General features: G+C 40.1%; 1 protein-coding gene across 1 annotated transcript in view; it reads right to left on the bottom strand.

Annotated features, from left to right (window-relative positions):
• Positions 1–13752, bottom strand: part of ANKFN1 (ankyrin repeat and fibronectin type III domain containing 1) — a 99787-nt gene that overhangs the window by 12770 nt on the left and 73265 nt on the right. The window contains exons 10-15 of the mRNA XM_054083764.1: positions 10298–10397; positions 9006–9138; positions 8273–8389; positions 4344–4559; positions 2084–2250; positions 515–665 (exon numbers count right to left, since the gene is read on the bottom strand). Coding sequence (XP_053939739.1) covers positions 515–665; positions 2084–2250; positions 4344–4559; positions 8273–8389; positions 9006–9138; positions 10298–10397 — 884 coding nt within the window. The remainder of the gene's footprint in view (positions 1–514; positions 666–2083; positions 2251–4343; positions 4560–8272; positions 8390–9005; positions 9139–10297; positions 10398–13752) is intronic.

The raw sequence follows: 13752 nt of genomic DNA, 5'->3' as shown, positions 1-13752 counted from the left end.
CTCCTCTTCCACAGCAATCTGGAGGTTTGGAACTATGTGTTTGAGAAGTCCTGCATTTATCTGTGTGTAACAGGATAGCAAAGCACTGTGTCTTCAGCAGGTCTCACACTTCACTATTACCTCGAAAAGAACAGTCAATTGCCCTGCTTGCCTGGAAAAATACCTATTTTTCTTTGCCAGCTGTGCCAAGGTGCTCACAACTACCAGTTTTGCGCAAAAGTGCTTAGTTGCACCTGCCTGAAGCTGCACAACTACACTAACAGAAGCAAAACCAGGAGTTAACTGAAAATTTGTCTCTTAATCTTTGTATGTTCGAATTTCCAGGAAAATAACTTTTATTGAAGAAGTTCCCCACATACACATATAGAATGATGGAATACAAAACTTCTCTTCTTTTCTTTACGCTCAACCATAACATGTAACCCCTACTTGCAAGTTACACAATTTGTAGCTTTCAGTTGTGTTCTTAAGAATCAGTTTTTAAAAAGGTGATAAATACCACAAAGGAAAATACCTGATGCAGAGGTAGATTGATCTGTTTAAGGAGAGCTTTCACTGCCATCTGGAGCTCATACAAGAACAATTGAGTAGGGCAGTCTGAAGTATGATCCATACTTTCCACAGATTCTGAGCCAGAAAGTGTTTGGATCCATTCCCACTCATCTCTGTATGTTGAGTCAAGTTAAAATTAGAAATATAACAAAAGTTCAGTGCACAAGCAGGAATTCAGTCTATGTGCATTTGGGATCTGTTGATAGTTTAATCCGCATATTGCACAAGTTTAGAATGTTTTGCTATTTTGATTGTTTGTGGTTAAAAATATAACTTTGAAAAGTTTAATTTTTCTAGCACATGCACACCAGGCTGAACATTCCTCGCAAACCTCTGAGAGTCCAACTGCCTTTGAAATATTTCACTACGGCTTCTCGCTCCATTTTTTTTTTTCCACATACTTCATCCCCTATTTACCACAGCATTTTGAAAAGTGTGCATTGGAAATGACACCGGTGACAATTAGGAGGAAGTTTGATTTCTCTGGCAGACTCTCTTGTACTGGAGCTAAAGAGCTTCCTGGTTTGCTGGACATACACATACCTCCTAGACCTGATAAACAAGGTAATCATCTTTCTGGATCAATTCCTTGATCACTCTGCCTAGAATTCTCTCTTGAAAAGCAGCCAGCACCAAACACTCAAGAAAGAAAGAACAGGAAACTCCTCTACAAGAAAAGTAATTGATGGGGTACAATTTGCTCCTGAATAAAGACCTGATCTTAAACTTCAAGAGTCAGAGATTGTCATAAACTCCGAAGCGCTATGCTTCATGCTCCTTCTAAATTTTTTGTTAGTATTAACAACTACATTCTGGATATCCTTGTTGTCCATGTAGATATTCAGTTCCTTTTTCCTCATGCTAAATTATCAGATGGTTGCTGAAATGATACAGAGTTAAAGAGCTCAAGAGAAAAGCCAATACAATGTGTTGCCCACTGGGCAAGGACTACATGGTGCCAATAACTGCACTTGCCGTAGATAAGGACATTGGACACAAGGAAAATGGCTTTCCCAGAGCACAGCGGTAGTGTGGCTGATAGCTTATGTCTGAGTATGTTTTCAGTTGCTGTGTGCTTGCTGTGGATTAGAATGAGAAACCAGATATTACACAAGAGAATACAGAGAAAAATCACCAACACCCCACAGTCAGTGAAAAGCAATAGAGAGGGTGACATCGAGGTCACTGGAACTCAGTCAGGGCTGCAAGCTATGATCCTCCTCATGGAGCTATGGAAGATCATTACCACTGTGCAGAATTTGAGCCACCACAGGATATTCTGCTTAGAAACCAACGGGCTCATGTGTGTGTCTTCTGGATAGGCCTTCAGACCGCTGGAAGCACCCAGGTATGCCCGCTTAGGTCAGTGCGGATCTCTGTGGTGGTACCCACTTGAGCCAAACTTTGCTGGCACCTATGATTTTGCAGTGGCAAAACTGCATTAGCATTTACATTTGATTAGTTGCTTCAAATATAAATCAAATGTTCTCTCTCCACATGTGTGTGTGAAAGTATGTATGTATTCACTTACTTGGAGACATTGCTGTTGTCTCGGATTTTAACGTGACACAGGATGTTAGGCAGCTTCTGCAACACCAGCACTTTGATCTGATCCACGGAGCTGCAGAGTTTAAGGTAACCCAGATACAAGCCGGAAGGGAGGCGTTGCTGACTTCGTTTGTGATAGGAAAGTATGTCCTGTTTTAAGAGAAACAGTCCTACATAAAAATGTCTTTTTTCTTTTTTTTTTTTCCACATAAGCAGAAAAGTTTGGGATCAAACTGGTTTTACAGCCGTCTTTTTGTTTCAACAGTGTTCCTGGTGCACAAAGCATTTAAGCACATGCTTAAGCATATAAATAGTTCGGATGCACTCAGACAACTTTTTATGTAAAATTTTACAGGTTCTCTAAGCTCTCCATTGGCTCTGAAAACCTGAGGTTTCAATCTTCTACAACCATTGCATGTAAACCAGCTTAAAGAACGCCCAGCTCTGCCCTCCTGTCTGGTCATTTAGCTGAGATGGGGAACTGGATCAGCTGAAAAACAACTCAGGGAAAGGAGTTTTTCAGCCAGAGCGGTTCCCTGGTTCACATCGGATGTGTAGCTATGAAGATAGAGTAGAGCAGCACTGGGAAAAAGCTGGGGAAGCTGGGAGAGAGGGGCTGCCTGAGCCAGTTCTGTCACCAAAGAAATCCTTGCAGAGACCCGGCCCACACCTCTCAAAAACCTCGTCTGTGTCACCTGCTGCCATGAGGAAGATCTCTGGGAGCACAGGGACTGCTGTGTTGCTAAATTTAATTAATGGCTGTGTCTTCTGAACAAATATCTTTATCAACAAATAGAACTTAGAAGGAATTAATAATGATGGTGTATTTGCTGAAGCCAGGAGACGTTTTTAAGGCTGTGTATAGCAGTCTCCCCAAGCCACTCTTAAAATGATGCCTGCTGCCATCCTGAGAAATGTGTGCTTCTGCAGTGGGCGAGGATTAAGACACCTGGCCTCATGCCTCTACTCTTGGAACCATCAAATTATCTGCCAGTGCTATGCTTGGCTCTGAGCAATGCAATTAGACCCTCATTTTCACAAGCACTTCATGAACAAAATGCCCATTTGGTGATTAAACAAGTAATAGAAGAAAGGGTGGGCGTTAGATAGGAATGCATAAACCATTAGGGGAACATTTTTTCCACTAGGATCTCTGTGGAAATCTGATCAAGCCTGTATTTTGGGTTTCCTAATATAAAACTTTTGCCCAGATTGACATTTTTCTACACCTTTAACACATTTTAATACCTCAAATCTAACATAGATCAGGTAAGTTTTATTGTCTTTTGGAAATTTTTTAATGTTACTAGAACCTGGTAATGTATATTTTGACTGCCTCTCAGTTTCTGCTACCAAAAGCCCTGTATCTGCCCTAGAAAGTGCCTCTAACTCAAAACTGAACCACAGCAGCCATCGTCTAGTTGAGGGTGCTAAAGAAGGGACTGAGACAATAATTTGTCCTGTAGTATTTTGGATAACCACACAACTGAGTTTGGGGGGTGGTGGGGGTGGTGTCTGCTGACTTTTTATAAGAAGTAGGTTGCTGTTACCTACAGAAAACATGTATTTATATTGATGTGAACTATATTTAACAGGAGTTTACAGATGTCCTGATTGTCAACGGGCTGAACTCCGCTGGTTCTCAATGATAACTGAACTGACTGCAAAGCAGCTTCTAAGATCAATCCTTACCTTGATATTTTTCTAATTGTGAACTCTAGGGGTATGTCATGCAGAAATTAAAGGAGGGTTATAGACAGCAAAGAACTCTTTAGCAACTATACCATGCTCCAAAGAACTCTGATCCCACAGAACAGGTTTATTAAGTAGAACAGTAAGGTTTTAAACCTAGATTTAGTGCTCAAGGTTGAATGGAAAAATCTTGTGGCATGTAGGAACTGTAAGTGAATGTATTAAGAGCATCCCAGAGAATTTTAAAGGCTTTTATATCCCTTGCTATAGAATTCTATAACGTGGTTTCCCGAAACCGATAGAAACTACTAGTCTTTGCTAGGATTTTGAAATGATTTCTTTAGAATCTCATGGATATTTTACATATTAAGGATCTGATCCCAGACCCACTGGAAGTAATATAAGTCTTTGCTTTCAATGGGAGCCTTGCCATTAATTTTATTGGGCACTGGATTAAGGCCTGAAATTCTCCAAGACTCTTCCAAAAACTGGGGCTCTGGCACAGGTTTTACAAAAGCAAATAACATACAGTAAGAGAAGCAAAGTACTACCTGGATTGTTATAAGCAAGATGTCTAATGCCGTTGGCTCCTCTGGAGTTGAAAGGGATTTCCTCTGGCTTTGTAGTTTGGATACCTGCATCCATTTTCCATTAAAAAATGAGTAAAGGCTCTCCACTTCTCTTATAGTAACTATTAGCATATTGCCATGTCGATCCTTGATTGGCTCATAAAACACTCTGCCTAAGTTGTGAGTTCCCAGCAAGTTCTAGAAAACAAGCAAATTATAAAATGAGAGGTATTTATCACATATTCGGGAGAGTGAGTGGTATTTTTTGAAACTTAACTTTGGGCTCACTGACATCAGTCTTACAGTCTTCAATAACAATTAGGTACAAGGTGTTTCTCAAACCCTTGGTCTGCAGTTGTGTCATTCAATGGCAAAAGGAAAAGATTTCCCCTAGGTTTTGGATCCTCCAGTGTATTTGGTCCAGCAATGTTTAGTCCAACATTTAGTGGAGAACATGAGACTCTTCCACCTCAATGCATTTGTAAAAGGAAACGCTGCAAAATAATTCACTTCTTTAGAGACAACTTCTTATTTTTGCCCAGTCATGTAAAGATAAAGGATGCAATTTTCAAAAGCATGCAGTGTTGATCTAGTGGCCATTCCTGTGCTATCAATGAAGCCCTTCTATTTGGAACTCACTGAAGAGCTAAGCGCTTATCTTAACCTCCCCAAACCAAATGTCAAAGATGATACAAAATTCTTCCTTTATCCCCAGGTCATGTGTAATGGACACTTCAAATGTTTTCTGTTAGGGTCATTAACTATAATCTCCATTTTCTGTTCTATGTTTTACAATTATTCAGATTATTTTCAGCAATAAAAGCAGGAGGCCCCCCTGTCTGTGTTGAATGTAAATAATTCCGGAGCTAAACCACGGAGTGTGTTTGTGAGGATACACAGAAGAATTTGAAGAAATGTGGACCCTTTTACTTCAGATACCAAGAATGTGCTAGATGAAACCGGCAGAAACCAACAAACTACCAGGGCAAAGCTCTCTAGGAAAATATGCGAGGATTAAAGAGAAGTAATTTTAAAAGACTCCACATAAAATACATATTTTAGTCAAAATCCCTTTCGTCACACAGTAAGGCATCTGCTTATAGGTGCAAACAGTCAATCCAGTGACCAGCCACTGAAGAGTTTCCCAGATGTCTTAAAGAAAAATGCCTGACATTTAAAATATGCTCATTACTTTGTGACTTTTCAAGAGTTCTATAGTGAGCTGGAGAGGGATGGGGGCAGTTTAAAATCAAAACTTGCATTCACAAAGCAGCACATTTCATGCTTAGGGAAGTGTTGTACATTAACCTAATAACATTGTAAATGGACAGGCTATCCTGAAATTATTTATCTGTATTTAGAAGCCAATATTTACTTATAAACTGTGTTATTAAATTGTTATTAATCCCTAGGTTGTTAGCACGGTGACTGCCCTTTATTGTGGCATAACTTAGCAATTTTAGCTTTATGCGCCCCTCTCCAGGCCAAACTGTTGGAGTCTCATAGCACCTCCCCTCTTTTCTTAATTGTTCTGCCTTTTGACATTAGCCTCCATAATGGATTAACTCTGGGTGAATTGAGTATACATTTTGTATTATCCATGTGTCCACAGGTGAGACAAATCATTGCAGGTAGATATTAGCCCTCCCGTTGTCATCACTGCAGCCTGGGAGTGCGCCCGGATGAAAACAAACAGTTCTTTACTGCATATTCTGAATGGTGTTCCAGCATAGACAATAGGGGTACATACTAATATGAATATGTGACTGATTTCTGTATCAAAAAAGTTTTGTCCCTGCTTAGTTTGGCACGCCATCACTTGTGTTTTGTTTGCTTTAGTTGCCTAGTGGTGACAACAGGCGAAATTACAGTCCCTGTTGTCTCTGAATCTACTGATCCAGACCCTCAGCAGCTGTGTTGTCACTGATCTTTTCCATTCTGTCCTAAATTCCTGCGGAGTCAGTCTAACTGCCTCAATAAAACGTATTCAACCGTATAAACTTTATTGGGATCTTTCCATTGGTGGATCCCATTAGGCCACACATCGTTAGAGGCTGGCAGGTCGGTGACAATCCCTGTGTTCATCAGGGGACCAAGTTAACACAACAAATGTTAAGGACAATAAATTTGCCAGAAATTCAACAGAGCAATATGCCACATGGACATATTTGCTATATCCCTGTGCTTTAGACTCTGCTCTTATCTCCGACAGCAAATAACAACGCAGTGCACTGGAAGTGCTGGTTACCTTGAAGTGCAGTCTGTGCGTACGAGCAATGTTCTGTTACAGGGAATCTGCACAGCAGGGTGAAACAGAGCTGACCAAAGGAGCGTGTGCTACCTAAGCTGAGCTAACCACTCCAGAGGGACCATTCAGCAGATACAGTTAACCCTTCTCTGGTGGCAGCTCAAAGAATTGACCAGCAGCTGCTGCTGGACACAGGTGGTCCTCCAATAAAAGTACCGCAGGCTGGTATGCCGTATATTTCAGGATACTTTGGGGAAATCAGCAAAGACAGGTGGTTGCCCAGGAAGGCCGCTCTCCTGTACTGCGTGCTTTGCCAAAAGATGTAAAGCAAATCCCACAGGGATATTCTTAATAATGGCCACAAAGTGTCTGGCTCTCATAGCTGCTATAAACCCAGCTTATTGCATGGACCGGCAATAACAAGAGAGAGGGCTGAGTGGCTAACACGTGAGCCAGGCAATATGAGGATCTTCATTAATGCCTGTACCATAGATTTTTCTGGGAAGCTTTGGTGAGATCAGTCAAACAAAAGGTAGGAGAAAGTGAGACCTGGGCATACTTTTTCTGTAAGAATCATACATGCATCTTTTTGAAAATGGATTTCCCCACAAAAGTGAATATTCTGTGAAAGCGTCTGCCTTCCAGCTGGAGAATTCATCTTATCATGAACCCCATTCTTCAAAAGCTTTACAATAAATGTAAAAATGTTCTTCTGGAGAAAGTGTAATTCCTATTTGCAAAGCAAATAGTAGACGGAGACACAGAAGGGTTAAGTGGCCCCTTCCATACCTCTCAGGCTGTATCTGTAGCACAGGCTGGAATGGAACCATCCTGGGAGTCGCTGCTGTGCCTTGACAACGGGATACAAATAGTGCTTGTAGTGCTGCTGTCCTTACTGCTGTGCTGAGGGGTCAGCACAAGATCCATGCACCACTTAATCCCTCTTAGTCTCTGTTTTTAAGGGTCTAAATAGGTCTCTGACCAGTCCTCTTCACAAAGGTACGTTTGACCTTAAACATTTTAGCAGCTCAATTAAGAACTTAAAGAAAGGTTAATTTTTATTTCCCCACTGACAATCCATAGCAGTGTAGCCATCCTGTTTGCCAGAAGGTGTAGTTCTGTCCTGAAGCTGTACTTGAGCAGTTGACAAGCCATGGGTAAATCTATTCTGTACTATTCTGGCTACTTCAGCAGTCTTGTCCTTCCTGTTGGGGACAGAAGCCACCTACTGCTGCAGGTCCCCGTGCAGCACAAGGAAGTGCTAATGCTTACCCAGAGCCTAAATGCCTCATTCATGTATTAGTAACCAATAATGAATAGGCTGTCTACAAAGCTTTTGAGCAGCAAATATTAGGATTATAACTCTTGAATTCCCAATCTGCCAACCCAGAGGCTAATCCATGGTCATTATTTACTGGTTCATATTTGTTTGTTTCATCATCTGCCACTATTGTTTCTTTCCTTTTCCTACTCTTTACTTTTAATGTGACTCCTTCCTTCCAGCTGGCAAGAGAGGCTCAGTAGCTCATTTCGCTGTAGATGATACTGCTGCTCCAAGAACAGGCTAGTGGGGAGCGGTGAAGCGTAGGACAGCTGGTGATGCTATCCCTTAGAGATCAGAGAGTCACTGAGTTAACAGCCAGAAAGATGCAATGCGACAAACCTGGAGCTGTGCTGCTGCTGAAAGCATCTTCTGCCTGGCTTGAAGTGCTGTTGACGAGGACACGGATATGGACATGTTCTGCCTCAGCCATCTGATCTCATCCCACATACAAGACAACTGCAAAAATATATCCAGTTCAAAAGGTTTTGTTCTTAGTATTTACAAAAGCAGAAATAAAGCTAAAAGCATTTTGGACTTGGAAAAATCGGTAGGTATTGGTCAGTTAGAATTTCTGCGGGTGGCAATGAGTTTCTTCGGTAAACATGAAACAGATATTGAAACAGACCCAGCAGTTGTTCTATAAATATCATGCACCTATTTCAATTGCTTTTGGACTGTATAAAATTGATTTACTCGTCTTTGGGGTATAGAAAATAATGTGAAGGTATCTTGAATGATGACATAACCATAATACCAACTTTTAAACTTCTAGTTATTCCTTTGGGCTCTTCCTCTACATGCTCATAAAACTTTCATGTACCCAACTAGCAATCGTTTATGTAGAATGATATGTTTAAAAGAACCTATTGTGCCACTGTCAGCAGCCCAGTCAGAATTTAACCCAATTAAACAGTTTGTGAAAAATTGCTTTTTAACATAAATGAAAGGTAAAGCACTTTATTGTTTAGCTTTTTTGTGACGTCATTTCATATATTCAGAATGATGAGCTAAGGCTCATGCATTGCTAGCTATGGATTTGTAGAAGCAAGATATGAAAGTTGGCTCCCATTACCTTTGTGAACCACAGGAAATCCTGCATCACTGAACTACTGTGGGAGTCATCAATTTCCACAATTGGGATTTGATCTTCATTGGTTACTAATAAATTGTCTTTGTAAAAAAATATAACAGATAAGTAGAGTCCCCTAAAGAAAGAAGGAAACATTGTCAATTGTCTCTCCTGTCTGTTCAAATCCGCACCAAATTTTAGTCTGAGAATCATAGCTGTTAAGTTCTGAGGAGACAAATTGAACCATCTGGTCTTAACTTCTCTGTTTAATGGATCACGCAGTTTCAGCCAGGGAATTCTGAAACATTAGGGGAGCTTATCAGTTTAGATGATATGAGATTACTGGAATCTAAGAAATGAACCTGCGCAAGGTACTGACATCAGTTCTAGTAAGAATTTTGTCACAGCAAATAGGGCACAATGGAGGCTTTTATGCCCTTCAGAAATCAGAAATCTTACCAAAATTTTTATCATTAATGGGCTTAGCTCTGCCCTCGTTTACTTCAGAGTAAATCTGAAGTAACTCAATTGAAATCAGGTGGGTTGTTATGGATTTACATTAGTGTAATTGAGTATAATTTGGCCAGCATATCTGCAAAACTGTTTATAGAGATCATTCCTTTCAATATTTACCCTTGCAATTAGTTACATACGTTAAGTAGCTGCCTTAGGGAATTTAAAGACTCTGGAGAGCTCTTCTGAAAGAATCAAACTCTTATAAAAATACAAAGATGAAAAAGCAAACTGAACACTCCTGGCAATGAAAGAAGAAATAATCTGGAATAAGCAGCTTCCATTTGCTATAACAAATTATCAAGGCTGAGGGTTGTTTGGGTCACACTTGGGTTGCAAACCTAGCTAAAGATGATAGAGAATTCCAGATGTATTTCTCCTTTCCAATGGACTGCTAAAACATGTTATCTGAGCCCTGCGTTTTATATTATGAATGAAATAAATACCCATAGTTTCATTATTGAGCAGCCACAGAGGCAATACTTCCAAAATTCCTCAGTAACTACCCTTTGTGTTAGCACAATTTCACTCTATTACAATTCAAATCCATTTCCAACAGTAGCAATTAAAAGTTTCTATTGATTCCAGTAGGAACCGGATCATTATTTTCAGCTGCACCAGTCTTACAGGCATGTGATTTTACCGGGTTCATTGTGATTGATCTCTGTTTCATCGGTAGTGGAATCTTCACTTATATTCCTAAGGTGCTCTTCACTATTGCATAGGAACAACAACTGCCACCTAAAACTCAGAATGTTTGGGAGAAAAAATGAATGACAAACCGTTTCAGAGTCTTCACAAACTTGTTTGATGAATGGAAGAGGTGCTTCAGGCTTCTAGAAACTGATTGCTTGCGACCGGTGTTCTGTAATTTAGAACTTTCTAAAATGGAAAATAAAAAGCAAACCAAAGCCAGCACTTAAATGTCAGTTGGTATCTCATAAAGCATTTTTGCCTTTTGAAACGCAATATGGAGTTTTAGTCAGTTCCCACTATATTAATTTCAAAAGTCAACATTTAGAAATGTTTTTAAATATAACATTTTGCTTATATTTTCATTATCTTAGTGGCAGGCGACAGCAATTTCCTTACTTGCAGCAAACTCAGACTTGGTAAAAATAGGCAAAATGTAGCTTGAACCAGTACCACAGCCTCTTAATGTTCAGAATGGTATGGGTTTTGCAAATTGTCTCAAAAACTCAAGCAGAGAACAATCAGTCAGCATTGTAGGGTGTTGTAATTCCTCAGTTTCTGTCCATATACAGCTTAAGCTTCTAAGAACTGAATAACTGGTGCCCTGGCAACCACTAACATCACAGCATCACCAGTCTGACCTAAGGAAAAGCTTTAAGGAAACAAGTAGATTCACTCTTATCTTTCTCTGTATCACATTAAATGTATGTCTCTTAATTTGATGTGGTTTTTTTTCCATCACAGCAATTTCCACTCACCTGTATTGCTTCAAAGCTTTCACATTGGCTCCCTAGCAATCTGGAATCCAAGGAAGAAGTGTTTAACTCATTTGTTCGCTTCGTGTCAAAGCTGAGACCTGCTGTGTGCCTGCGAGAGGTTCTCTGGACCAGCTCTCTCAGTAGAAGAGCTGCATAAATTGAAATATTTGACCAATATTCTAAAAAACGTAGTTAAATTTTTAGGCATTGTATTATTTTTCACTTTCATGAGTTTGACTTAATGTCTTTCCTTCTCTCATGCTCGGTCTGAGTTTCCTTGTAAGCCAAAGAAAAAACTTTTTGGGGGAACTGAACTCACGAGCTCTGTGAAACAGCTGTGTCCAGCTGTGTGCCTGCAAGCAGAATGCAGAGGGCGTGCCAATAGATGGCAGTCAGGAACATGCAGGATTGTGTAATAATTTCAATATTGTTGTTGTCCACATATGGCATTTAAAAGGAACAGGTGCTTAAAACTGTTTGGGTTTTTATCCCCCTATCTTTTGCGGTGTCCCTCCTGTTTAATGTGGTTGGAAGAGAAAGAACAGAAAAATGTAATTTAAAAAAAAGAATGAATTCTTCAGCTATTTACTGTGATCTGAGAAGAAAGACGGAAAGAAAAATGTAACTGTGGATCTACATCTCAGTTTTCCAGGATCTGACTGTTTATTTGGATGAAGCATGGCTACCCATCCAGAGTGAAGCGTGAAACAGTTGGAGGGACACCCTTCTCCAGTGGGGAAGAAGCAGGGCTCACGAGGAGCTGTTTGCTGAAAGCTGCTGCTTAGATGGTTTCAGAGTAACATCTTTCCCACCTACCTCCAGTGCGGAATAGGAGGTGTCTGTCTGTGTCTCCCTAGTGAGTTCTAAGTTTGAACATTCAAGGAACATCTAAATTCGCTCTTGTCAAACCCCATCTGTGGAAGCGCTCAGTGTATTTTTAAATGATGAATAAATTTGCACATTGAAAGCCACAGAAAGAAGACACATTGTTAGCAATAATTACCACTCTGCTGAACAGGGAGTACAAAGGGAACGGGGTTCTATTGGGGGTGAAATTACACAATTCAGATGTATGAGACGTATTAGATCATCAAATCCATTGTCTTTCCAGTGGAAACTTGTTCTCCATGACACATTCTCCAATGTGCTGTTTGGTTTAGCTTTAACAGAACTCATCCAAATCCATAGCTGTGACTGATCTTTGTCTTTTTTTTTTTTTTAAAACAAATCCATTTGTTTTTCTATCCGTACCTCCTCAGATAATTTTGATTTTACTGTGAACTCTTTTCATTGTATCACAGTAACGTAAACCAAATGCTACATGAAAACTCCTGTCTTACTGTTTCCTTCCTCCAAGGTTAAGACCAATTTAGGAATATAAATTTCGTTCTAATGATGCAGTTTTTATTTTCTTCTCTATTAAGGAAAGAGGGAATGGAGGAGGAAATTGCTATAGGCAAAGCAACATAATTCTTATAAAACATCCAGAGACTGCAGCATTAAAACAAGAGGGCAGATATTACCGTGGAATTTACGTTATTGGGCTCTTCAGTGGTTTGGGTTTAGTCCACAGCTTTGTGGAAGCCAACAGCAAGAGGAATAATGTAAAACTAGATGGAAACTGTAAACAATCCTACATTGCTATTTGCTTTTGTTTTAGAGTATAGTGTGTTTAGAAGCCCAAAACCACAGAGCTGATGTTAGAGGATAATTTGGATGTACAGGAAATGGAGTTTTGTCTGTTATTTAATTAACTAATAAATAACACTGAGTAAACTTTATCAAGCACCAGTAGCAATAAAATAAGTTTATATTAATAAATGATACAGCAATAGAGCTGTGAGCTCTTTTAATAGAAGCTCAGGAGTGAACGAAATGGCCAATATTAGAGAATTCCCAGTGACTGGATTTAGACCAGAAGCATTCAAACCTGATCAAACTAGGCAATCAACAATAGAGGTATATTTACAATATTATCAGTTATTGTCTTCTCAGGTAGGGTGTATAAATGTTTCTTTTTTAGTTCACTTAAACACAACAGACACTGAAAAGCAATGTGGGTTGGTTGTGGCAGAGGAAAGCTAAAGTTGCATACTTGGGCTGCGAGTGTGCATCTGGGGGCTCTGCTCGGGAGGAATGCCTGTTACGCCGTGCCATTTCTCCGAGAGGGAAGATCATCTGGAATTCTTTGTCCTGCCACTAGACAAGCGGGTGCCTCTCCTCAACTGGGGCAGATGTGAGGTAAACGGAATTACCTCAGTGCAAGATGATCTGAGATCTTAGTCCCACAAAGCAGGCAGGCTGGTGAACAGCTAAACATCATTTAGGGTGACCCTGATCAAGGGAGCACGTTGGCACAAGATGAGCAGCATCCCACTGAAATCCTAGTCGGGGGGGCATAAAATGGGCTTTAGCTTGTTCACTAATGGTGTAACCTTGTGGAGATACATTCAATAGCAGGAAACTTCCAGACAAATTTGAACTCAATTTAAAGCAACACATTTTTAGCAGTGCAGGCAACTGGCACTGGGATAATGTGTGTGGAAACAGGATTCCTCACAGAAGTTAAAGGCGTAAGTATGCCAGACACCTCAATAGCTTGAGACCGTGGCAGATTCTGTATTAGCTCACCTCAAGGTGGAATGTCTTTCAAAAGAAAATTCTGTAGCACCTGGCCGGCTTTTGCATATTCACACAAATAATTAAAATCTAAACATTTTAAATGCCCTGTAGAATCAGAGGTCCTTCTCTTCATTAAATGCAAGAAAACTGTGTGCTCTGCTCGT

Source organism: Cuculus canorus, chromosome 18 (assembly GCF_017976375.1).
Source record: "Cuculus canorus isolate bCucCan1 chromosome 18, bCucCan1.pri, whole genome shotgun sequence".
NCBI classification, from domain to species: domain Eukaryota; kingdom Metazoa; phylum Chordata; class Aves; order Cuculiformes; family Cuculidae; genus Cuculus; species Cuculus canorus.
The sequence above is the reverse complement of the archived record's forward strand: the minus strand, read 5'-3'. Positions and strand labels throughout refer to the sequence as shown.